A 23,639-nucleotide genomic window follows, 5' to 3' on the forward strand; every position below is an offset into this window, starting at 1 on the left:
AAAAGCCTTGACGTGGCTCACCGGCGGTCGCCGCCGCTTACCGAGAGCATCGGCGAATGAGGATAAGCTTAGAGCCTATTACTTCCTCATGGGGAAAACACAGGCGATGGAGGCTCCGTTTTACATTGTTCCATTGGGTTGCTGAGTTTCGGATTCGTCGGATTCCTACCATGGCTCTGGGAAAGCTACCAAGCAGCGGCCAATCCGATGAGACATGACCTCTCATGTCGTTGCAGGTCGAAAAATCTGAAGCATACAGTAATCAAGGCTTGTGATGTCGTTGTGGATCTCCGAGGTACTTTTTCTATACGTGGACCAAATGGTACGGCTGAAATATCATCCTGATGTAGTCTTGCGTGCTTGTTTGGGTAGCTGAGAACCGCATTGCGTCTCGGCTTGCATGTGATGGCTCGACAAGGACTGAATGACATGTCGATTGTCATGGGTACTGCGAGTTCAACCCAGACGACAAACACTCGTTAAAAAACGCAAAAAAAGAGCACAGTATGCAAGTCCTGATCGCTGGCAACGTCATCAAAGCTGACCCTGAATCCCCATTGCAAAAAGAAAGCATCTCTTTTGCAACTCCTCGACGACCCGTCACATTTTGCAAAAGCCCGCCCGCCCGCCGCCTCCTCCTACCTTAACCATAACCCTAAATGCTAAACCACACCACCTAAGCTTTGCACCACCGCAACCTGCATGAAAACACCGTTGGTCCCTTGACCGTCGCATCCAATGGACACGCCTCCCGCAGCTCTGGCTCTGCCAAACCACCGACTCATCTCTGATGCTGCGTCCCGGTTCCTCCCTAGACGCAACAATCTCCTGCCCAGATCGTCCCACCCCATATCTGCGGGTGCAGCATCCCGTCGCAAAACGGGATAAATAACTACAGCACTCTCAACAACGAGCGAGGAGCAAGAGGGCTTGCTTGCTCGCTCGCTTACCCCTGTTCGACATGGAAGCCCTCCTCCGACCGAGCCCAGCCCCAAGCCCATCCCATCCCATCCCATCCGCGCACCCACCCGCGGCGGCGGCACGCGCTCGCATGTTTGCCTTTGCCCCTGTCCCTCCCGCCCCCCCCCCCCCCCGTCTCGCTTACCCCTGTCGCCTTGCCGCTGCCGTGCATGCCACCGGCGTGCGAGCGTGGGGTGGCTGCTGCTGCTGCAGCTCGACACAGCCAGCCAGCCAGCTCCAGGCACACAAACACACGGCACTTGCGTGACGGCGGCGGCGGCGGCGGCGGGAGGAGCAGAGCGAGCGGCGTCCCCGTCGCTTGCTTGCGCCTCAGCTCGCTCGCGTGCGTGCGGGCGGTAGGCAGGATTCGGAGGTGCCGGATAGCGAGGCGACAAGGCGAGGTGGGTGGTGGCTGATGGTCCTTCTGCTGTGGAATCAGCCAGGTGCCGTGATTTCGCTCGGCAATGATTGTCGGTGGTGAGGTGGGTGGCATTTGGGAGGTGAGGCGTAAAGAAAAATGATGGGCCTGCTTGCTTGGTAGATTTATTTGGTGTATAGCATCTAGATGATGAGTGGAAAGATTGTGCCGAAGTTGGTTTGCATTGTCTTCTCGTTGCACTTTTCCTCTTGCGTATCTTGCAGGTTTCGCGGCAAGAACGAAACAACAGTGGGGGGAATAAACGTGATGGATGCGCTTGGTCTCTCATGTGCAATACAGTCATAGTAATGCAACGCACCTTAGACTTCATTGCAAGCCTTGCAAATGCTCGTGACGGTCTTGACGCTACTCTGTAGTCTTCCAAGGCATGTATTGCTGCTCCTTGCGCACCTAAGCATCATACAAAAACAAACACCATCGTCTACCTTTGGCGATCCAGAGTCGCAGTCCCCTCCTCCTCGCCTGACCAGCAACAATGCAACACAAAAGTCCAGAACCCCGACGCAAGTCACTCCAGCGCCCCGGCCGGCTGCCCTGCATGAAACAATGCTAACACGCCTGAATTGCATCTGCAGCGCGTCGGAATCGGCAACCGCAAGAGATGCTGCTTGCGAACGAACGACATATGTGCCTGTTTTTCCCATCTCACGCCACAGCGTGTTGTGCCTGCTTTCTTGCATGTGTTTATGTGTACTGCATGTAGGCATGCATGCATGCAAGCCCCGGCGCGGCGCCGCGAGAAGGATCAGATATGGATTGGAAGCCAACGCAGAACCAATTGTCGATTTGACGACGAGAGAGAAAGGAACAGTGGACAAGGATGCCACAAGCTTTCTTCCATCTAACCATCTACGCGCTTATAGCTTGTTCCTAAACAGATGGCGTGACCGGGCCGATGCCGCACCACCTCCAACGGCACTGCAGTAGCAACACCATCCTCCAACACACACACACACCACCCCCCAGCATGAAAAACTTGGGCAAGAAGGGGAAAGCAGCAATCGCGGACGAGTTCGGACCAGAGAGTGGACGCCGAAACAAATGTAGCGGGCCCGGCCCGAGGAGCCGGGGTGCGTTGCGTTTCGGGACGCCAATTTTTCCTTTCCCACCAGAGCCCGCTCGCTCCCAGACAGACGGCAGTACATAGTAGTGGCACTGCCCACTCGGGACCATGATGCCGTGGCCCGGCCGCGTTCGGGGTGCGCATCGACGCGAGGAAAGCCCGTTGAGATGGACGAGTGGCGACAAGGTCGGTGAAAGCTAACAAGCAAACAAGCAAACCAACATGGGGTCGGAGGAGTTGCTGCTGGCTGCCTGCGGAGCTGAGAGACGCGACGGGCCAGGGACACCACCACACCAGTCCACCACTGCCACGCGCGGCAATGCGATCCCGGAGCTCTTTCCGTCGGCAAGCAGTCCTCGAATGGGAGGTCGGGCCCTGGGGGTCAGGTTGGGTTGCAATGGTGGGAGTCGACAAGTGACGAAAAGGGCCGTGCCACGCAGAGGATAGGGATAGGTGGGTGGTGGTCAGACCAGAGAGAAGAGGAAGTGTTTAGCAACCCATGGCGGCGATCATGAAAGCCAAGTGGGCCTCAACAGGTACCAAGCATTAAGAAAGTGCCCAGAAAAGCAGAAGGGAAAAAACCAAACGGCTTGTTTTCTCACTACTGGCCCCCCCCCCCCCCAGTCGCTTCTTCCTGGTGGCTCCACCACCAATAGGTCTTCTTTGCGGCCGCCGCAACTCCCCCTTCCGAAGCAACTCTGCAGCTACTCTATGCAGCTGCTATGTAAGTAGCCCAAGATACAGAGACGTGAAAGGCTGCCCTGAAATCAATCCCACGTGGTACGCGACGAGGGCCTTCCTTCCTGTCGGACCCGGAAATCCACGGCAGCGTCCAGGGCGACCTATTTGGTCCCCCTTTCGCGCTCTTGTCCGCCTGTGCTAAAGCGACCGAGTAATTGGGCAGCAGGCGCCTACTACAACGAATGTAGGAATGGTTGTGAACTGCCAGCATGGGCGCGGCCACGACGCTCGGTGCGCCTGATGCAGAATCGATGGTACGATGAATGCCTTGCAAGCCTAATTCGTTCTTCTCATGCGCCCTGCAGCTCACTCAACGCTCGAGTGAGGCATCGCCTGCCTTCGAGCTCTTGCAGTTCCTCCTGGGCCGGTCGGTAGTACTGCGAGACGACGGCATACGCTGCCCTAAACACTGCATATCTAATAGCATATTAACATTCGCATATACAGCGGAGAAAGCGCTTGGAATGACTCACATCTGCAGCCTCTCTACTTCCCCTGCCGCTTGGCCAACACCGTTCTGCCTGCCAAGTCCTTGCCAAAAAGCCTCCCGAATGTTCTCGACATCATTAAACCAGAACACGGCCGCGAGTAGTGGATCGCCCCAGATTGTGGCTCCCCATCCAACCAGGCCGTTGATGTTGTTGGTCCTCGAGTCAATGATTACGTTCTCGGGACGTCCGGCATCCAGGGCTACCAGGCGAGGTGTTGAGACCTGGTCGAGAGCGCTGATCTTTGCTTGGATCCCCGAGCGAATCATGTCGTACGGCAGGGCGATGAGCATGTCTTCTGCATCCCGGAGGATAGATTCCAGCAGCAGCATGAATGCTTCTCGCCACGTCCGAGCTCCGCGGCCGCTGTTGACTGTGACCAACGGTCCAAATGAGGGTCCAGTGAGTGACGATTGAAAGCGTAAAAAGTATCCAAGGGATTGGTCGATCGTGTCCCGGTGTGTCGAAGCCAAACGACCAGCAAGATCACGCAAAGGAGTTCCGCCGACATGTGTTCTAAGCAAGTACGGTGTGCCTATTGTCGTGGAGGCACTTTCGTAGCGTATGACCTCGGGGACCGAAAATGGACAGGATGTCATGCTGGTGAATATTCCGAGGGCGGTAGATTCGTTTGCCAAAGAGAAGTTTTCGCAGCGCAGCACCCGCGTCCGTGGAGACGGAGGGCATTTGAGGACCAGATGAGATCCATCCCGCAAATGAAGAAGATAGATGATATGGAGCCGGGCTGGAAAGCGTTCGAGTTGCTGAAGAGACCGCGAGGACGGCAAAAGATCCCGAACAAGTGTACGTATGCTTGCAAAGTCGACAGAGGGGGACTGGGATCGAGAGGGAGTCGAGAGGTCCGAGGAGTGGTTCAAGGTCGGCGGACTCATGGCGAACCTGGAGAAGGGCGCAACATCAAGTGGCGCGTGAAGGTGCATTTTAACTGGGAGCGGATGCTGGGAGGCCTTGGGTATTGAGAGCAGCGGCAGGTGACCACGTTGAGGATAGCTGTAATGCAAGCAAAAGAATTCCAAGAGGTAGAGTACCAATTGCTGCGCAAGTGAAACAGACGTGGGACCGGGTAAAGTGCTCAAAAGCGCAGTGTTGAAATGAAAGCAGGCCGTGGGACCGGTGTTATAGAGATGATTGTCAAAGCACAGCACAGAAGCAGTGGGATGGTACGAGCCAATGGCAGAGCAGAGGAGGCATACGAAGTACCACTCGCTAAGCGGATCGCGTGGGCGGCGGGAGGTTCGCAGCAGGTCAGGGATGGTTGGGACTTTGTCGGCGGATGGGGACTGTGCATTTCAGCAGGGCTGGGACAGGAAATAATAGCTACAGCATCAGAGGCAGCTCTGGCTCTGGGTACGCGGCAGGGTGTTACCTATGGGGGAGTCGGTCCGAGGGCGTTGGACAGGGTCAAGCGGATACCGGTATGCAGACGAGCGAGTGGCGCAGATACAGAGTGATGAGGATAGCTGGCGGCTGACGAGACGCGGTAGCAGGATAGTCGGTGAGGGCGACTGATCGGGGAGGGAGTGGTCGCGCGTGGAAAAGGTCGTCTTGAACCTCTCGTCAGAGATTACCGGATTAGGAAAGCGTCGAGCCGGGCAGGTGGGCCTCATGGATGCAGGGCTGAAGCAGCACGTTTTTTTCATGAACCAACACAGTCCCCGCGCCAAAATGTTCATCAAAATGCTTCCTCCATGCTCCCCGCTCACTTCCGGCAAGCCGCGACCGGCTGCTGATTCGTTTTGCCCTCGGCCTCGTCCAGGTCCAGGTCCGCTGGCGTGCGTGTGCGTCCGCCGAGGCTGCTCAAGCCTCTCGCTTGCCGTGTTCCAGAAAGCGAGCGACCCCAAGCCCCAGTTTCTTGATCCCTTGCCGCACCACCACCACCACCAAACTTCTTTTATTGCTTTGTTGTTCACCATTCCACTGCTTCTCTTTCTCGCTTACCAAATGCTATTCCAGCTCTCGACAGCCGCCCATCGTCAGCGGCGCCCCCGCCGTAGCTGGCACTCTTTGCTGCCGCCCCGCAGTTGCAAACATCGACATCTGATACTGCCCCATCAACTGCTCCCTGCTACCGTTCGGGGGGCTGACGTCTGCTCGTCCAATGCTTCATGCGTACCCAAACCGCCATGACTAATTCCCAGGCTTATACAGGCCGACGGCCTACCACGCCTCTGATTCCTTCGGCTGTTCTTTCGGACTTGGCTCGTAAATCTCGGAAAGATTGAAGCGTTTCAGTCGCTCAAATTCCTCCCCCACGACGCTAATTCCGCACATGTTCTATACATATATCCGTCAGTTCTAAACACGGTCACTCCCCCCAACCAACATGACGTCAAATGAACTTGCCTTGTAAATGTCGACGAGAATCAGCAGGTCATAATTCTTGAGATCTACCGAATGACCCTGGCCGACCGCCGCTGCAACCGTCCGGATGATGGTGTCTCTAGTCATGGTCTTGTGGTTGCGCACGTTGGGCCGAATGGCGAACTGTTGCCGTATTAGCCAATGTACATCTCGCGCTTGCAAATAATAGAAGCAGCCTCTGGAGAACGACACATCGGCCACGTCTCGCGCCTAGACCATCTGACGAGCAGCAAATCGGCAAGAGGGCATCTTTTTGTGTACCTTTTTGCCGGCGTTCTCTGGACCGTGGAAGTGAGGGGCGAGGACTTGTTTCGCGACCTCTTCAAGCCCATTTTCGGTTGCTTTGCCCATGAGCGTCATGGGCGTCAGCCTCTTGACAAAGCGGCCGGCTGCTTTTTGCTCAGCGCTCGCCGCCATGGCGTCCTCGCAAATGCGCCGCACAAACTCGACCGGGTCGATAGGTGAGCGCGTCTTGAAAAACATGACTACACGCGCGTCAGCGTGTCCGTGGGAGTTGACATGATGGCTGGGACGGACTGCAATCTGTCTCGATGCGCACGCTTCTGAAGAGCGGCTCCTTGGTCGGCTTGCGGATGCCTTCAATCTCCTTCTTGATCTCGGCTTCAATGTCGCCTCCGTCTTCCTCGTCGGAAGCATCGCCGCCGCCTTCGGTGGTGCCGTCACCGTTGACGCCGTACAGCTTCTTGCAGTACTGGTTGAGGATTAGCCAAGACCGCTGGCGTACCGTCCCTCAAGACATGAGGCTGGTACAAGTTCACCTGATCAAAGGTGTCGCGAAGCTCAGCGACTGCTTTTCCTTCTCTTCCCATGGCGCATGAGGCCCAGATGCCAGAGTCTCCAGCTTCAATGCTTCCACCGGCTGCCGGCGGTAGCTTGCGCCACTGCTTCTTGCCCTTCTATTACGCCCGTCAGCATCACGTCAACACAGTGTCAAACCAGTAGACGCACTCTGTTGAAGCCATGGTTATCCGCCGGCGCTTTGCGCTTTCGTGGGTTGTCGCCCGCCATGTTGAAATGAGCCGTGTGAAGCAAACGGCCGACGAAGGTTCTTGACGATTCCAAAATAGATGCACCAAGCAGATCCTGACTCGTGATGTCTTCGATGATAGTCGACGTTTCCAAAGACAGAAGTTGAGCGTTGGCAGGGTTGTTTAGGCTTAGATTTTGATGATGCTCCGGCCCGGCGCAAGGGTCGGCACGAACGCAGCACGCGCGTCTACCGACCGACGCGACCGGCGTCGCTTCCTCTTCTGGCCTCAGGCCTGCACTCTCGCGACTCAACCATCTTTCACGAGTCGCTCTCATCTTATCAAAGGTACACGCTCGCAGGAGTTGATAATCTCATTCATTATCTTCACGGAGCATGCAATTCCCTTCCTTCTCTAATCAAATCATCACTGGAGAATCCCGTTCATGCATTCCAAAAATGCCATCCTCCCGAAGCCCACGTCTCCGCGATTGAGTGCTCCGTCACTCTACCCGGCCAGAATTCAAGACGGCCGGCAGCTTTTGCGGTAACCCTGATTCCTCATGCCCGTGACCGTTTTCCCGTCTAGAGGACGCATCGAAGATTTGCTTTTACCCGCGCCGAATTTTTCGTAAACCCGAAGAACTAAACGAATCGCAGCGAATGCTCTACTTTGCAACCGCAGCGCTGAGGACCTGGGTCCTGAAGAAGCCACCCTTGGTGCGCTCAATGACCTGCTGGTAGACGGATTGCGGCGGGTGGTTCATGACGACGGTGCCGGCCTGGTAGTCGATCTTTGCGTCGACACGGGTATCACGGATCAGGTTGACAATCCACTTCTCACCCTCGTCCTGGCTGAGACCCAGACGGGTAGACAGGTCCCTGCAAATGGTTAGCGTCTCAAGTCACTCGTTTCCCGGCGAATCTTACTTGATGTCTATCCTCTGGTGAATCTTGCAGTACGACTCGGAGATGAGATGCCGTGCCGAGTCGACAAAGGCATCTGCCGTCGCCACGAGGAAGAAGTCTCCCTTCAAAACATCCTCGGCCTCGCCCAGCTTCTTCTGCGCCTCCTCGAAATCAAAGTCGATGTACAGCGCCTTGACAAAGTCGGTGACGGGGTCGCTGTACTCGTAGCCCTCCTGCTTGACGATGCGAATCAGGTCCTTGAGCTGCTTCTGGTACTGGTTCGAGGTCCGGCTCCTGTTGCGGTTGGTGATGACGGCGGCCGCGAGGTAGCGGAGGATCCAGGGGCAGTTGGTCTGGATGGTGTTGATGTAGGCGGGAGAAAAGTAGAGCTCGGTCAGGGTGTCGCGGGCGGGCTCGTGGTTGAAGAAGGGGAAGAGGGACCAGTGGATCAGCCAAGCGCGGTGCTGGAGCTGGGCGAGCGGGTTGTTGAATAGCCGGGTGTCAATGCCGTCCTTGATCTTGACGAGCTCCTCCATGGCGGCCTCCCAGTCCGTCGACAGAATGTTGCTGGCAAACTTGCCCCACGTGGCCTCGGAGATCTTTTCGTTGTCCGTCGAGAGAATCCTGAAGCGGTACAGGAGGTCGGCTGCGCGCTCGTAGTCACCGCAGCTGTACTGGAATTGGCCAAACTCGTAGAGCTTGTCAACCATCTCGTAGGTCACGCCGTGGGTCTCCTTCAGGTAGTTCAAGTTGGCCGTCTTGTCGCTGCGGAGGTTGCTAACGACCGCCTCGTCGTCCAAAAGGTCGAGAACCTTCTTGGTCTCCTCCTCAAACTGCTCCCTCTTCCTCAGAACCTCCTCCCTCTTCTTTGTGTACTCATCCGCAGGCTGCGACAGGTTGTTGATCTCAGCGTGCAGGTTGCCGACGTAGTCTGCCATGTTCGTAGGCTTGAGCAGCTCCAGCATGACCTTCTTGTCCTCCACAGTCTGCTCCTCGCCAAAGGTAAACTGGATCAGAGGGAAGATGAGGTGGCGGTCCAGATTGGGAATCATCTTGGGGAGCAGGTCATACTGCTCCGCGACGTCGGCGTCGGTGCTGGCCATGGTGAATCGAGTTGCCGAGAGTCCTGATAGTCCTGGTATCTGAGAAGGCGGGCAGACGCGTCGATGGAGGTTCCGGGGTCGCGCGCGCTGGCAGAGGTGATGTAGGTGCCGCGTGGTGATGGTTGTCTGTGGGGTGAGTCGTTCAAAATTCCGCGCCGGGCTCGCCTCGCACGGGCCACAGCGACCCTCGCAGCCAGCATCGCCGGAAACTGAACTTCCAACGACAGCATCACAAAGCCCCGCCGCATCCTTTGATCAATTGAGCCGACGCCAATCCCACCGACAATATGTTCAGACTGCCTTTCCTCTTTCGCGCCCCAGTCGCACCCAAGCCGGCAACGACCGCAAGCATCGCCCGCTTCTCGCAATGCGCACGGTTGAGATCGGAGGGTACAGCATGCCCCAGACGGCGACAGAGACCTCTGCTGACATGAATTGACAGCCGCAGCAGTTGAGCACGAGTCGCAAACCGTCGCACCCAAGACCCGACCTCTTTTGCCCTACTTCGTCATGCGGACGCCCTCCGCCAAACTCCCCGTCTACCACGAAACCAAGGCCGGCGGCAACTTGCACCAAACAAAGCTCCGCAAGATTGAGGGAGACATCCGGAAGCTCAAATCAGCGATTCAAACCGAGCTGGGCTTGGACCCGTCACAGGTCAAGATCAATGATGTCACTAGAAGCATTCTGATAAAGGTACAGTGGAGGCTGCAGCGACGGATGGGACGAGCAGCATGCTGACACAGTGATCTAGGGCAACCGCAAGATGGAGATCCAAGACTGGTTGATAGAAAAAGGCTTTTAAAAGAAACTCCTATCTCAATTTCTTATGCCACATTCGGCGGTCCTGTTTGACGCATAGGGTTCGGAGTTTTGGGTGCGATACCTACCTACCAATGATTAAAACTTTTGTGGAAAGACTTTGTATATTCCCAACACAAGAAAAGAGGAGAATTGGCATACATATGGTCATGTGAGCGGATGTCAGATGTGCCTACACTTGGCGCCAGTCTGCTCCGTCAAAGGTTGGGTTAACTAAAGGATCCAACTGATGCTGTCGACATTTTCCACAGTTATTGCGCCGTGTCCTCTTAGTTACAAGGATTTATACCAGTATCGACACACAAAATTGTGGATGAGTACTGAAGAAGCATTATTGGAGTGAAATAAGCGTGGATGGGAAGTATCCGAGCCTCCAAGACGTGTGGGATTGGCGAGGACCAACGTGTGTTTGCAGCGGAAAGCCTAGCGGCACATCACCACGACTGCCACCATCGTCAGCCCCGGTTAGAGTCTAAAATCAATTCCAATATTGACATATTCATTTCAACTATCAAAAAGTCTTCCCAACCATCCATTGAACCATTCAGCCATCAATCTGCATAGCACCAGCACGCCGACCCTAACCGTCCATCCGCTGCTGCCATCAATACGTTCCAGCTTGCGACGCGCCGCCCCTTTCATCTTCTACTCAAGGAGTGAAGAGGAGTGGAGTTCGTGTTACCAGTCAAAACAGGACAAGGGCAGCGGACGGAGAAATGAAGTTTTGCGCCCACGCTATGCAAAGGGTATAATCGCAGAGCAGTAGTAGTTACAAGAGAAAGAGAAAGAGGGGAGTAAAGGGGGAAGGAAGATGCGGCTAGGTTCCATCGTCGTCACCATCTTCTACCCGCGGCTGAAGACTAGGAGGCAAGGCCCCTGGTTCGCTGTGACGTGTGCCTGTATCTCCAGTCGTAGAAGCGGCCGTATTCTCCGCAGACAGCGAAGCCGGGCCAGCGCTCGACAAGGCTGGAACTTGGACAGACGATGATTTTGCGGCAATGGCAGCGTCCTCCTGCGCCATTGCCGCGGGAGGCTCGCTAGATGACTGCTCTCCGGGCTGGCTACCGCTTGGCACAGCATCAACCGGCGCCGAGTTCGAAGAATCTTGGTTTCCAAATTCAAGGACATCTCCAGATTGTCTGGCAATCCTCGCAAGCTCAACGCGGGGGTCCTGAACATTTTGCGGGACGGGGCTGGAGTTGAGACGAGATTCTTCTCCGCCAGCACGCTCATTCGCAGCTGTCTGGTGGCCAGAGGTAGATGCCGGGCCCAGCGGTTGACCGGCTCCAGCAGGAGTACCCGACCTCTGGGGTTGAGGCCCACCGTTTAGACCAGCTTGATCTCCAGCTCTCTGCGTCATGAAGGTATTGAAATCCTGAGTCGTTCTCTCCATGTTCATCGTCTCCCGCCATTCTTGAAGCAACTGGGAAACTTCAGCCGCAGTGTCCGTCGAACTTTGGTTAGTTGCGCCAGCTCCAGTGCTGAGCCCCGGCAAATTGACTGCGTTGCTTTGCAATGGGGCAGGCTGAGCCCCGTTCGTGTTCAGAGGCAGCAGAGACCAACCCGGCGGCAGGGTGAGTCCAGGGGGCAGATTTGGATCGCCATCTGTCATCGGTTGTTGCGCTGACGCAGCTCCTTGAAGGTTGTCATGGCCCTGATTTCCTAAGCCAAGCCCGGGAAGCACAGTACTGGCATTGGCGTTGACAGTGGGAGTGGGAATCGCCTGAGCGTTACTCGAGCCAGCTACGACGTTTGCTGCTGCTGCTCTGCGAAGCCGTAAGTACTCTGCCTGCAATCCGCGCACAACCTGAAGCTGATTTTGCGCAAGATTCAAAGAGTTGATCTCCTGAGTAAGACGTCTGTCGAGCTGGTCCAGCCAAAGTGTTTGAGCGATAAGAGACTGGGTAGTGAGCGGAGTTTGCAATGCCTCGTGTAATAGGCGGCGCGAGTTATCTTGGTCACGGCGAACCATGTTCCGCACGGCGTTGACCTGGGCGTTGGCTTGTTGCGCATTTTGCTCCAGCCGTTGCTGCTGTTGCTGTGGCTGTTGCTGGCCGTTCAGGTTTACAGCTCTCACACCGTATCCAATGCGAATAGGACCGAGGCGTATCTGACGAAGGTTTTGGTTATTTCCCAAAAGATCTTGCATCAAGGCATTGGCTTGGTCCTGGGGATTGGGTGGTTGAGCAGCGCCATTTGCAGCTCCGTTGGCCGCTCCATTTTGCGCAGCATTTGGTCGGTTTGCCTGTTGACGGCGTCTAGTCTCTTCAACCAAGACCGGCTGTCTACATGTGGGACACGCTTGCTGGCGTTCAAGCCAGCTCTTGAGACAGCTAATGTGCAGGCAATGACCACATGGAAGCTTCTTCGCTCGGTGTCGCTCATCAATGCGGGGATTTTGGCCTGTTTGGGCGCCCTCTCTGCCTGGCTGTGGCGTGTTGTTCCATGGACGCATCTCTTCGCGACAGATGATGCAAATGTTATTTTCTCCCAAATCCTCGGCTGTTGCGTCGGGGTAGCGAGTGTTCATGTCGCGAGTAGCATTGCGGTAACGGAGGAAGTCGTAAATGCGGCGATGGAACGATCGGGCAGTCAACAGAACGTCGCGCATGATGTGGATTGGTAGGCCGTGGAAGGTCAGAAGAATGAAGAAGAAGGCCATGTAGATGGTTAATTTGACAAAATCTGGCTCGCGTTAGAATAGCAAAGATGGAGCAACTGAGATACTCACCAGTGGCAAGGTCGAGGTAGAATATGTATCGGCCCTTGCTCTCCCATCCAGGTACGTCGATTTCGTTGTCGTCAACCTCGACTGGCGCGTCATCTTGTGCGTCCGCTTGCCCATTCTGCTCTCTCTCGCGCGCCCTTTCAGCCATTCTCTCTTGAATCATCTCAATTCTCTTCTGCTCAGTCTGTTTGGCCTGGACGAACAAGTCGACCAAGCACAAGGTATGCCGACACAGGGTGGCGCAAGAGGCGACGAGAAGCAGGGCAAACTCAAATCCAAACATGACGATCATGTTCGGTCGCGCCTGTCTCAGCACAAATTCCACGCAGTATCGGAGCATGACGACATCATAGATGATCGACAGTAGCAAGCTCGAGAGGAGTCGCGAGTGGAAGAAGATCTCGTTGGAGGTGGGCGGCTGTTGTTCGACGAACTCGACTCTGCCGGCTCCAATCCATTGCCACATCCTTCCCGCGATGAGAGCCACGAACATGACAAAGAACCAGACACCGACATCGTCTCGAAAGATGGTCATAGCGAGTAGGGTCTCGGTGACGGCGAACCAGGCGTGCTCGTAGAGGCGCTCGATCTCCATCGGGCGAAGAGGGCCATAGAGAAGGCGCTGGAGGCCATACATGAGGGAGGCAGTGAATAGGAGCACCAGGTTTGCTAGGATCTGTACCTTGATTAGCCGATGCTTGCACCCATTTGGGCGTGACTATGAAGCGCGCGAGCTCAACCAACACCCCGCAGCTGGTGCGCCAGCAGCCTAACTTGACTTACCATGAGACAAGCATTGGATTGAGAAAGGTATACACAGGCGGAATAGAAGTTTGGTCTCTCATAGGCGGCGCGAAGCAGGACCGAAGCGGCCAAAGCCACAGAAGTCTGTAGCCATACAGTTAGTATGACGCTGCATTTGGAGCTGTAGAAAGTGGTGGAGCTTACCCCGACGTACGCCGCGATCCGCATGATGGCGATTTGGCGATTTAGTGATAAACCTGGTATCGGGAGAGCTCCATCTGACGTTGTGGAGAATCGAGGGACGCGTCGAATGTAAAGTCGTGTTGAGGAGCAGCTTGGACGCAGCTCCTCTGGTCTGGTCAACCGGACACGTAAATCGCCGCGGCGTCGGCGAGAGATGACGATGTAGCCGAACGCCTGTGCTTATGTAAGATCCGGGCCGCCCGCAACAGTTCCTTCGTCTCTTTTGACAGAAAACATCAAAAATCTTGCGCTATCATCAAAAGACAATCGACCTCTTGAGAGCCTTCAAGCAATTGTCTCCTCTTTCACAGCGCCCGGTTTCTCCACGCTACACTCGCATATCGAAACGCCTAGAAGTCCGGTTCTTCCAGAACATGCTCTTTGCGAGCTTACCGCGTCAAGGTGTCACGACTTAATGCCTCCAAATTGGGTTTCGCCCCTTTGGACGGCGGAAGGATTTCAACATGAATACTTCAATGCGCGTCACGTTATCCTGAGTCCTCGTTGTCTCTTCTGAGCAACTGCAATTCCAATGCTTGAGACTCCCAAAAAGCCTCTCAACAAGTGCCTCTTCACTACAAGAACCCACGCGAAATCGAAAGAAGAATTGATGTTTACTACAAAGCTTTATCGGTCATATCGACGTGAGGCCGTTCCCAGGTTTTTGACAATCTCTTCAACCAGCACTAGGACCCTGACACGCCCTTACATCTTCTTCTTTGTCTCCTCGACCTTTCCCTTTGCCTGGCCGGCAAGCTCGTTCGCCTTTCCCTTGGCTTCTCCGGCGAGTTCAGACGCCTTTCCGGATGCCTGGCCCGAAGCCTTCGATGCGTCACCCTTCACAGCGGAAGCAGCTTCGTCTGTGTGAACCAAGTCAGTCGTCATTTCAATGAAGCAGGGCTTTGGAGTTGACGTACCGCCCTTCTCGATGCCCTTCAACGCAGCATCGGAGATGACTCTGTTGGCCTTTGATGCAGCGTCCTTGACAGTCTCGGTGACCGACTTTTGGGAGCGGACAGAGGTGGAGAAGAGGCGGGCGTTGCGTGCGACGGTTGCGCGGAACATGGTGACGATTTGGATGTCGTTCAAAGAGGAGTGTGATTGTCTTTTGAGAGGTACGGCTTTTGATCAAATCGACAGGTGTATCGACGTTCGAGGAAGAAGGAGGATGATGATGAATGGATTGAGGACGAAAGAAGGAGGCCTCTTAAGAAGGAGCAGCAGCAGGTGCAGCCGGACGCAGCGCTTCTGACGTCAGGAGCACCAAGGCAGTGGCACAGAGGGAATGTTTGTCCAGTCAGAAAGGTCGAACACGGTCCGTGCGCCTGCGATGATGGGATTCCTGCTGCCAAAGTGCCAAAATCCCATGTCCGTCATTCCATTTCGTCATCCCTGGCGCCCGGACCCCCTGTCTTCCCCACACAAAGCACGCGGGTCTGCCCGCAGATCGCTGGACGTCATGTCGACGTGCTGCTTGTTCTCCATTTCCCCAGATTGATTGCAAAGCTCTTTCTGCGGAAAAGACCATGAGCGTCTTGATGAGCCTCGATTCTCAACATTGCCTCAGCAGCGACAGGAGTTCCCAAAAGGCGGGGTGCAGCGGACTTCCGAAAACGGTCATGCACAATTCAAGCATCGCATTTGCATGCGCATTATACCAGCACTTTTCGCCATCAGTAATTCCTACGCGAGGCTTTGAGGCGGAATTGCGGCACACGGAGAGCGACTGGCCCAGGGTGCTGACAAGAAGCATCCAAGCCTCGCTGGCATTGGGAGTTGTCGGTTGCAAAAGAGTCATCCGGCAGAAAAGGCAACATCCAGAGGGGGCATATCGAGACTTTCGATGGTCGAAGAACAGTACATCACATTTTCCAGCGATCTCTTTGCTGTGCGTCAATCGTCGGACAATTCAAAAAGAAGTGACTCCCAGAGCGCTTCTAGTTGGGCCACACCGGCTGCCACTCCCTAGAAGTGGCCACTGCAAGAGGTTTGATGTTCGAAGAATGATGGGCATTATCACCCTTTTGAGCTACCTGCTTACCGTGCGAAGCTGAAAGTGGTAGGTAGGCCTTCTGGTCATCATCAAACGTCCGCGGACAGGAGGTGGCACCTCGGGCGCTTCAGTCGGGCCAGTTATCATTTCACCTCCCTGGAGATGGCTACCTCCGCAGACGGTCGATGTTGGAGCAACGATAAGACTACTCTTCAAGGACTGAGGTGCCACCTCCAGCACTTCAATAGAAGTCCAACGCTGCCGGAATAACTGTGACCATTACTATTTCGGGACGGTAGGTGGCACCTCTGGCGGCTCACAGACGTTCAATGTTGAAAAAATGAGAATATTGAGAATCACTCTTCCAGGATTGGAGGTGGCACCCAGCGCTTCAATCCAGACGGCCGACGTTGAATTGAAAAGGAGAATTACCCTTCTGGGCTTCTGACTGACCTTACATAGCGGGCAAATCCGGCTCTCCTCATTTTCGTTGAACGTCTTGGGAGGAGAGGTGTCACCTTCTGAGTCTCGAGGTCGGACAGGCCTGATGAATATTTGAAATCAGGGGTAAGATTGTCAGAAACAAGTATGACCTGGGATACCCTGTCGCAAACACTACCAGGCCGACCAATCAGAAATCCCACACAACCTCCGGAATTGTTTCGAGAATGCTTGGGCTAGAATACGATCGGACTCCGATGATAAAAACAACGTTCGATCTGTCAGTCCAATGCTGGCGCAGTGGATACCACCAACCGAACGCTTCGTCCTGCTTGACACTCGGGCCAAAGTCTTGTCAACTCCAGGGATCACTCGTTTCTTTCTTCACGCTTTTGACAAGACATTGCCCGTTGATTGTGTCTTGATCCGATTTTCACCATCTCCGGCTGCCCTTCATTGTCTCTCGCGGTTTTTGCTCCCCGTGAATCTGCACAAGTACGATCACCTCACGCTCACGTCAAGCTAGGAGCGAAGAACTCAGGTGGTTGGAGAAAAATTTGATTGATGAGAAAAGGTCGACCCCCAGGTAAGCTTGCATTGCCCCTTTCGCTCAGGCCTTTGTCGATTTGGTTGACGAATCAACAGCGCAGTCTTGACTCCTTCTGCAACGTCGAGCATCCCAGACCAAACGACTCCCAATCCAAACCACACGGACTCAACTGTCCAATCCAAACCAAAGAAAAACGATCCCGAGATCAAATTCACCAAGACAAACCCCAACACCATCCAAAGAAAACCATTTCAAACAAACGAATCTCCAGTGACAGCGAACCAAGCAGTCCACCGCCCAATCCGAAAAAGAAAAGAAAAACGAGAATTTCGTCCTTTGCTTGACTTGCAGAGCAGCTCTGACTCCTGATGTCGCCTGGGATTGACTCGCTTGCTCGAAAAAAGAATGGAGTCTTTGTGGTGATTCCGCCAATGGATTTTTGATGGGCCACACTGTCCCGAAACGCCCGTCGCTCGCAGACGAAAAAAGCAGCCACTTGTTCAGCAGCAGGTTCCAAAAATTGAGACCAGCGGGGTTTGAGTGCCGCGGTCGTCAGTCGTGACTCGATGGTCAACGTGATGGTCTTCTGATGGTGGTCGATCGATGGTGGTCGATTGATGGTGGTCGTTTGATAGTCGTCTGTTGATGGTCGTCCGTTGATGGTCGTCGATTGATGGTGGTCGTTTGATGGTCGTCTGTTGATGGTGGTCGATTGACGGTGGTCGATTGATAGTCGTCTGTTGATGGTCGTCCGTTGATGGTCTTCCGTTGATGGTCGTCCGTCGTCCGTCGAATGTGCCGTCGTGGCTGCAACGCGAATGTCAGCGGAGAAAGATCTGGAAAAGCTGACGAGACAGAGAACAGACGTCGTCTTCAAGAAATGAGCTGGCTCATTGAACACTTACTTTTCTCGCCGAAAGTCGTCGTTCGTCATTGTACCCCCCAGCGCGAAGCTGGAGATCCCACCCACCCGGGATCCGAGCACTCGAGCATCCCTGACTCGGCCAGCCAGGTCATCCACCAAAGTGGCCAACTTCTTCGACACCAAACTTCAATCTTCGAGAACTGACAATAGGAGTAGGGCAGTGGTGTGGTAGGGGACAAGAGCGAGGGACCCCCTTTCGGAAGTGTGGCACCTTGGCTGAGAATTATTATTTTTACTTGCCAGCCCAGTCTGGCAAACCAAATTCCCTCCCGCCGAAGCAGAGAGTCCAATCTGGGGGCTGAAGGTGAAGTGACAGGGGGAGCCGTATAATACGCAAGCGAGGCGTCGACGACTCAGGCCTTGTTATGCAGCGCGGCCGTAGACGCTGGCTCTCTTGATCGAAGTTTGGCATCAGTAACGCGAGATCCTTGACCCCGAAAGAACTGACAATAGGAGTAGTGAAGTGGTGTGGTAAGGGCGAGAGCGAGGGACCCCCTTTCGGAAGTATGGCATCTCGGCTGAGAATTATTATTTTTTACTGCCAGCCCAGTCTGGCAGCCAGAGACGCCCGCCGCCGAAGCAGCTAGTGTACTCTCGGGAATAAAGTGTAGTGACAGGGAGAGCCGTATAATACGCAAGCGAGGCGTCGACGACTCAGGCTTTGTTATGCAGCGCGGCCGTTGACGCTGGTTCTTTGGGGTCAAGTTTCAAGGTTTGGGACCACAATGATTTCAGACCTGGCTGAGCTGGCGGAGGGTCGGCGGCGGTCGGTCGGTCGGGCGTTCGGTCGGCTCTGAAGGCAACAGGTTAGCAAACCACGAAGTGATGGAGGAAAGGATGAAGGGAGACTTACCGGTCGGTCGGTCGGCGAGGTTGGTCGGTCGGTCACCCCCAGCACGAAGCTGGTTGCCCACCCACCCGGGATTTGAGAGCATCCCTGACTCTGAGTTCATAGTCGCGGTCGGACGAGGAAAGATACAGAGCCGTCAGTCAGTGTACGGAAAACGACCAGATCGGGTGCTCACCTTTTCATCGTGGGCCATCCTGATCGCGACGAACATGATGCTGGATGATACGGTCGATTCCGGAGTTTTGGTGGAATATCAGCATCGTCAAAAATGAAGAAGCAGAAGTCTGTTTACCTGTCACTCAAGGAGTCTTCGACAGACTGCAGCCATGCCAATTCTCTTCCGGAAGTAGCTCGTCGTGGCTTCCTGGAAGCTGGGAAGCGGGGCCTGGTTTTGCCTGCCAACAGGAGCAGCTCTAACTCCGTGAATTGGTGAAAAAGTCCTGAAAATGGGTCCGAAAAGGTCACGTCAAGAGTAGGAGGAGGAAATATTGATAAAACAGCTAAGTAGCTGCAGAAGTGGTTCGATTGGTAGTAGAGCGAAAATGAAACGATGGAAGAGAAAGAGCGTGTCTTCGCTTTGCGCGCCAACACCAAAACGACACTGAGTGTCCGACCGCCAAAGTAACTCTGATCTGATAATTGGAAAGACGAACGTGAATGCCAAATAGTCTGTAGTCGAAAATTTGAAGCCGTGAAAGACGACGAGGCGGGGATAAATCATGCTCGACCGCCAGCGGAGACCGCCAACACGTGTTACCGCTACACCACCAACCCAGAGAATAGCGCATACATTTCTACCACACTAGGACTGACCAGGAATCGAACCTGAGTTTCATCCATAGCAGCGATTGCCACCGTAGATACGTGCTACCAACTGCACCACCAGCCCGGGAAAGTATGATAAAAATGCATGCGCGTTGAGCTGACCAGGAGTCGAACCTGAGGCTTGCGAACGAAGACCAGACTGGAGTCAGAGCATGAAAATGGAGTTGAAATGTGGCGAGAAAGCAGAGAGCGCAGAAGACGGAGGAGGATGAAAGGAAGATGGAGGATGAAGAGTTGAGACGAGGGAAGAGGGTAGGTTTTATTCCAGACCAGCAGTGACTCATATTCCAGAAGTGACTCACCAAGTCCTTTAGAATGCTGAAGAAATGAGACATTTTCGATGAGAAGAAGAAAAACCGTTGGTACTGCTGACCCAAGGTTGGGGTGAGGGATTTCCCAGCTGAACAGCGAGGCGAAAGCGCCAGGAAATCTGGTTCGACCAAGAACATGAGAAATCTCAGAAGTGACTCATGAGATACGTAAAGGAAAGGCAGCAAAGACTGCCCGGTCGGAAAATGGGAAACAGAGCGACCGCGACGCGTACAAGGAAAATGTTGAGAAGCAGCCAGAATCGAAGCTGATTTTGAGAAACAGAGAAACAGAAATCTGTGTAACGTCCAGAAAGCGATGAAAGTTTGCGAAGAAGGGAGACGTCGTGGTAAAACGCTGTCGGTCGGAAGACGACAGGGCAAAGAGACGACGAGACGGAAAGATGAAGAAGAGGCAGATTGAGTTCAGAAGATGAGAAGACCAAGAAGAATGTAAAGAGAGAAAGAGAGTAAATTGAAACGTTGGAACGAAGAGATGGAGCGAAGAAACGATGGCCGGAGGCAGAGAGCAGTGAGAGAGGAAAGGTGGAGAGGAAAGGTGTGGATGAGTTCAGAGACGGCGGAGCGAGACCTTTTGTACTCTGGAGGGCGGTCAGTAAGAGGGCAGAAAAAGGGTGACTCACGAACCGTTGCTCCAGAGACGCCGGAAGCCAGACGGAGGTCGGAGTCAAGAGGCAGTCCACTCCGGAGAGAGGGAGCCCTAGCTGGAGAGAGGGAGCTCACGCTGGCGAGCCTGCCTGCCGGCCTGTCGCTTCAGTGAGATCGAAATTTCAGCGGCAAAATACGTACCTTTGCGGCTGAGCAAGCAGTAGAGAAGAAGCGAGAGCAGCCAAGTCGACGATGTCGTGAGTTCGAGGAAAATCTGGCCTACTCTGGCCTGTCGCCCTGTCTGCTTGCCAGCCCGCAAGCCGCTCGAGGAGATGAGACATTCAGGGGCAGGAGGAAACATATCTTGACATTTGCTGTAGTAGTGACAGATGCCAGAGCAGCTGTAGCTCAGCGGCGTCGTGAGCCGACGGCGTTGGGAGAGCTGGAGCAGAGACGTGGGAGAGTGTCGAGGAAGAGGATGATGAGTTTCGGAGGAGAGAGAAGGGCGGACACATATACTCTGGCGGGCGGTCAGTAGGAGGGCAGAAAGATGTGACTCACAACTTGTTGCTACAGAGACGCCGGAGGGAAGTCGGAGTAGAGGGGGAGCCCATGCTGGCCTGCAGGCTGCCGGTCTGCCTGCCGGTCGCTCAGTGAGGTGGGAATTTCGGACGCAAAAGACGTACCTTTGCAGCCGATCAAGCGGTAGGAGAGAGGCGAGAGCAGCTGAGGCTCGAAGATGTCGCTATTCGACGACGTTGCAAGCTGGAGTAAAGGTCGGCCTGCGCTGGCCTGTGTCGATGTCTGCCTGCCAACTGCTCGATGACATGAGACGTTCAGGATGAGATGCTTTGGGGCAGTGGGAAACATACCTTAATACCTGCGGTAGCATTCAGAGAGATGCCAGAGCAGCTGTAAGTAATTTCAGTTATGAGTGACGGCGTTGGGCGACAGCGTTGGGCGACAGCGTTGAGAGAGCTGCAGAGAGGTGAGTGTCGAGAGAGAGGATGATAAATTTCAGAGGCGGGCGGAGGGCCGACACATATACTCTGGCGGGCGGTCAGTGGGAGGGCAGAAAAGTTGTGACTCAACGATGGGGCGGTCAGAAAGAGGGCAGAAAGCGCCCTAGCAGCTCAGACTCTCCGGTCGGGGTGAAGGAAGAGTGAGTGCAGAGGTTCCTCGCGCTGAACTGCCTGCTGCTCGGTGAAAAGCAAAATCTCAGAGGCTGGAGACACATACCTTTGTGTGTCCGCAGACTGCCAGATAGAGGCCATAGTAGACGACTCTGAGGAGACTCGGAGGCGAGACGAGGGCGGCGTAGCTCTCGCTGGCCTGTCTGCCGACGTGTCGCTCGATGAAGACGAAAGCTCAGGGGCAGAAGAGACATACCTTTGTGTGATGACCGGCGGCTGGGGAGTGGCCAGATGCAACGATCGCGACGTTGCGGCGAGGCTGGAGTGGAGGGCTCTCTCGCGTTCGCTCAGCCCTCTCTTGGTGGAAGTTGTAAAGTCAGAGGAGGGGAGGAGAAGGTGTTATATACTCGGGCGAGGGGCCGGCGGTGAGAGCTGGCAAATTCCAGACCGCCGCGTGAAGGGCAGAATTTGCGGTAGCGTGGGCGTATGAAGTTTGGAAATCCGAAGTCGAAGCGGTTGGTTCCAGCGATGTTCTGTGAGTCAGGACGAGGGTGCTGTCAGGGGTTGAATGTTTGGTTGTCGGGTCGGGCTGTCTGCGGGTGCCGTTGGCCACACCGGAACAAATGGCGCAAGTGCTTGATCGACGCGCTCGCGGCGGCTCAACCATAGAAATGTGCTTTTGGCTCTGGGCTTTTTGGCGTATGCCAAACAGCTCAAAGGCTTTTGTGCCAAGGGCACATCATGTCGGACCGGTGCCCCTGAGACCCAGCGGCGACGAGCCTCAGGTCTACTGCCTCAACAACATTCAAGTGTTTCGCGCAGCGATAGACCGTACCAAGTATCTGGACCCTCAGAGCTTTCTATGGCCATCGGTTGCGAGCGCGTAATCTTTCAGAGGGAAAGACGGTGTTGAAGTGTTTGGAGGCTGGCCTGATCCGCGCTCCTTTTGCCTTCACTTGCTCGTGGGACTGACAATGGTTGGCAAATGTCCGAAAAGTATTTTCGGTAGGAGTAATCAGCTCCAACTAAGTTGAAGAAGTCTGGGAGGAGTCGCGAGGTCTGAGAGATTTTGTTAGTGGCGGTCGTTGTGTCAGCGTTTGGAGGAACGTGCCAGGTAGAGTCGGTCCCCTTCGTCGTTCTCGTAGAGACATGTGATAGTACTCGTCACCTTGTCATCATCACAAGCACTGGTAGACGGGTGTCGAATGACACCTGCGCCCGTGTTTCTCAAACTCTCTCGCTCTGGGAAGTCGCGACTCCGTAGCACCTTGTCGGGCAAAAGCCCCCAAGCTGGACTCGTCCTTCTCCCAAGCAGCCGCCTGACAGAAATATCTCAAACCCAACCTTGGAGCCTCCGTACCATAGCTTATCATAGGTCCATACAAACCAAAGAGTAACCGACGAAGATTCTTCGCCCCACCTAATCGCAGCCCCTGAACAGTCAGTGTCACTCGCAGAGACTTAGTCTGCCACCAAGCACATCAGCCAGAGCGGTCCAGCCAGGTTTCAATCCGCAAGTTCAAGTTCGTCACCTGTTCAATCATCTGATTTCCGCATTCTCGTTGCCCCGCCCCTGTCTCGTCCGTGCCCCTGAATCACCGCGATAGCAAGTCACTTGTCACCAACGCCAACCGACAAGGGAAGACCAATCCAGATAGCATTTACTCCCTCGAAAGTTTGCTACCATGGTTCCAGTCATCCGAAGAAAGCGAAACCCCGCTGAGAAGACTTCGTCGGCTCGCCCGTCCTCGCCCATACCCCTGAACCACCGCTTCGCCGAGCCAGCAATCCACCACAGCTTGGAGTCACAAGCCCGAATCAACGCAGAGACTTCTTCGACTTTCTCTGGGAAATGCCAGTCATTGATGGACCAGCACACGGTTAGCAAGCTCTCGTCGAATCCTCATCGGTCCCACCCCTTGGCGGCGTCGAGCCGACGAATTCTGGGTAGTCTGTGACGGAGGCGACCGGAAGCGACAGTCACGCCAAAAGGCGCCGTATGAAGCTGCTCGGTAAAAATTTGGTCCGGCGGGATATCAATTTGTGATCGGTACCCGTCGCCCGAGTACGCGCACGCGCACGCGTTGGCTGTCTGGACGCGACTGTAGTTCGCAGCTTTGGACCTCTGCGCTCTCGTCTTTGCGAGACGTGTCGAAACGCGCCATGGAAAACGCGATTCGGAGTATGGACAGGGCATTGTGCAAGTGTGGTGATGAGGTAATGGCAGAGGTGAGGAAAGGTAGCTCGAAGAAACGTCACAAGCCCAATTGTGTCTTGCGAGATCTATTGGGTACAGTACAAATCACTCCATTTCAACGACACGCTGGAGTATTTGAATTGTTTCATTCAGATCTTGCGCATATCTCTCAAAGCAAATGGTGGTATCATCGCAACA

General features: G+C 54.7%; 9 protein-coding genes and 1 non-coding gene across 10 annotated transcripts; 1 reads left to right on the plus strand and 9 right to left on the minus strand.

Annotated features, from left to right (window-relative positions):
* Positions 1 to 553: 553 nt before the first annotated feature.
* BKA78DRAFT_52119 (uncharacterized protein) lies at positions 554 to 1,975 on the minus strand. Its single transcript, XM_066893313.1, has one exon. It carries the CDS (start codon positions 1,707 to 1,709, stop codon positions 663 to 665), a length of 1,047 nt encoding a protein of 348 aa, XP_066739198.1. The 5' UTR covers positions 1,710 to 1,975; the 3' UTR covers positions 554 to 662.
* A 1,518-nt stretch (positions 1,976 to 3,493) lies between these two features.
* On the minus strand, positions 3,494 to 4,584 carry BKA78DRAFT_258292 (uncharacterized protein; the record flags this gene model as incomplete). Its single annotated transcript, XM_066885269.1, has 2 exons — positions 3,494 to 3,620; positions 3,677 to 4,584. 2 exons carry the CDS (start codon positions 4,582 to 4,584, stop codon positions 3,494 to 3,496), a joined length of 1,035 nt encoding a protein of 344 aa, XP_066739199.1.
* Positions 4,585 to 4,794: 210 nt separating this feature from the next.
* BKA78DRAFT_52095 (uncharacterized protein) lies at positions 4,795 to 5,747 on the minus strand. The gene is made up of 2 exons (XM_066893312.1): positions 5,079 to 5,747; positions 4,795 to 4,992 (listed from the first exon to the last, which is right to left on the minus strand). Exons 1-2 carry the CDS (start codon positions 5,623 to 5,625, stop codon positions 4,958 to 4,960), a joined length of 582 nt encoding a protein of 193 aa, XP_066739200.1. The 5' UTR covers positions 5,626 to 5,747; the 3' UTR covers positions 4,795 to 4,957.
* A 122-nt stretch (positions 5,748 to 5,869) lies between these two features.
* On the minus strand, positions 5,870 to 7,102 carry BKA78DRAFT_333942 (uncharacterized protein; the record flags this gene model as incomplete). Its single annotated transcript, XM_066890147.1, has 6 exons — positions 5,870 to 5,986; positions 6,056 to 6,196; positions 6,335 to 6,558; positions 6,611 to 6,785; positions 6,853 to 6,990; positions 7,043 to 7,102. 6 exons carry the CDS (start codon positions 7,100 to 7,102, stop codon positions 5,870 to 5,872), a joined length of 855 nt encoding a protein of 284 aa, XP_066739201.1.
* Positions 7,103 to 7,335: 233 nt separating this feature from the next.
* On the minus strand, positions 7,336 to 9,238 carry BKA78DRAFT_326745 (eIF3 subunit 6 N terminal domain-containing protein). Its single transcript, XM_066889460.1, has 2 exons — positions 7,992 to 9,238; positions 7,336 to 7,943 (listed from the first exon to the last, which is right to left on the minus strand). Exons 1-2 carry the CDS (start codon positions 9,071 to 9,073, stop codon positions 7,730 to 7,732), a joined length of 1,296 nt encoding a protein of 431 aa, XP_066739202.1. The 5' UTR covers positions 9,074 to 9,238; the 3' UTR covers positions 7,336 to 7,729.
* Positions 9,239 to 9,568: 330 nt separating this feature from the next.
* Positions 9,569 to 9,878, plus strand: BKA78DRAFT_258353 (mitochondrial 54S ribosomal mL49 domain-containing protein; the record flags this gene model as incomplete). The annotated part of the gene is made up of 2 exons (XM_066885274.1): positions 9,569 to 9,769; positions 9,828 to 9,878. Coding segments are annotated over 2 exons (252 nt in total), but the record flags the coding sequence as incomplete, so codon positions are not given.
* A 513-nt stretch (positions 9,879 to 10,391) lies between these two features.
* BKA78DRAFT_326752 (uncharacterized protein) lies at positions 10,392 to 13,878 on the minus strand. Its single transcript, XM_066889461.1, has 4 exons — positions 13,572 to 13,878; positions 13,407 to 13,511; positions 12,627 to 13,299; positions 10,392 to 12,580 (listed from the first exon to the last, which is right to left on the minus strand). The coding sequence occupies exons 1-4, from the start codon at positions 13,593 to 13,595 to the stop codon at positions 10,713 to 10,715; spliced, it is 2,670 nt and encodes an 889-aa protein (XP_066739204.1). The 5' UTR covers positions 13,596 to 13,878; the 3' UTR covers positions 10,392 to 10,712.
* BKA78DRAFT_52218 (uncharacterized protein) lies at positions 13,869 to 14,999 on the minus strand. The gene is made up of 2 exons (XM_066893314.1): positions 14,528 to 14,999; positions 13,869 to 14,470 (listed from the first exon to the last, which is right to left on the minus strand). Exons 1-2 carry the CDS (start codon positions 14,673 to 14,675, stop codon positions 14,316 to 14,318), a joined length of 303 nt encoding a protein of 100 aa, XP_066739205.1. The 5' UTR covers positions 14,676 to 14,999; the 3' UTR covers positions 13,869 to 14,315.
* Positions 15,000 to 19,173: 4,174 nt separating this feature from the next.
* BKA78DRAFT_t176 lies at positions 19,174 to 19,258 on the minus strand. The gene has a single exon. It is a non-coding gene; the product is annotated as a tRNA-Thr (tRNA).
* Positions 19,259 to 19,404: 146 nt separating this feature from the next.
* On the minus strand, positions 19,405 to 20,851 carry BKA78DRAFT_52468 (uncharacterized protein). Its single transcript, XM_066893316.1, has 4 exons — positions 20,798 to 20,851; positions 20,313 to 20,631; positions 20,151 to 20,260; positions 19,405 to 20,104 (listed from the first exon to the last, which is right to left on the minus strand). Exons 2-4 carry the CDS (start codon positions 20,470 to 20,472, stop codon positions 19,652 to 19,654), a joined length of 723 nt encoding a protein of 240 aa, XP_066739206.1. The 5' UTR covers positions 20,473 to 20,631; positions 20,798 to 20,851; the 3' UTR covers positions 19,405 to 19,651.
* Positions 20,852 to 23,639: the final 2,788 nt, after the last annotated feature.

The sequence above is a fragment of the Phyllosticta capitalensis genome (genome assembly GCF_038381095.1).
Source record: "Phyllosticta capitalensis strain CBS 128856 chromosome Unknown BKA78scaffold_12, whole genome shotgun sequence".
NCBI lineage: Eukaryota > Fungi > Ascomycota > Dothideomycetes > Botryosphaeriales > Phyllostictaceae > Phyllosticta > Phyllosticta capitalensis.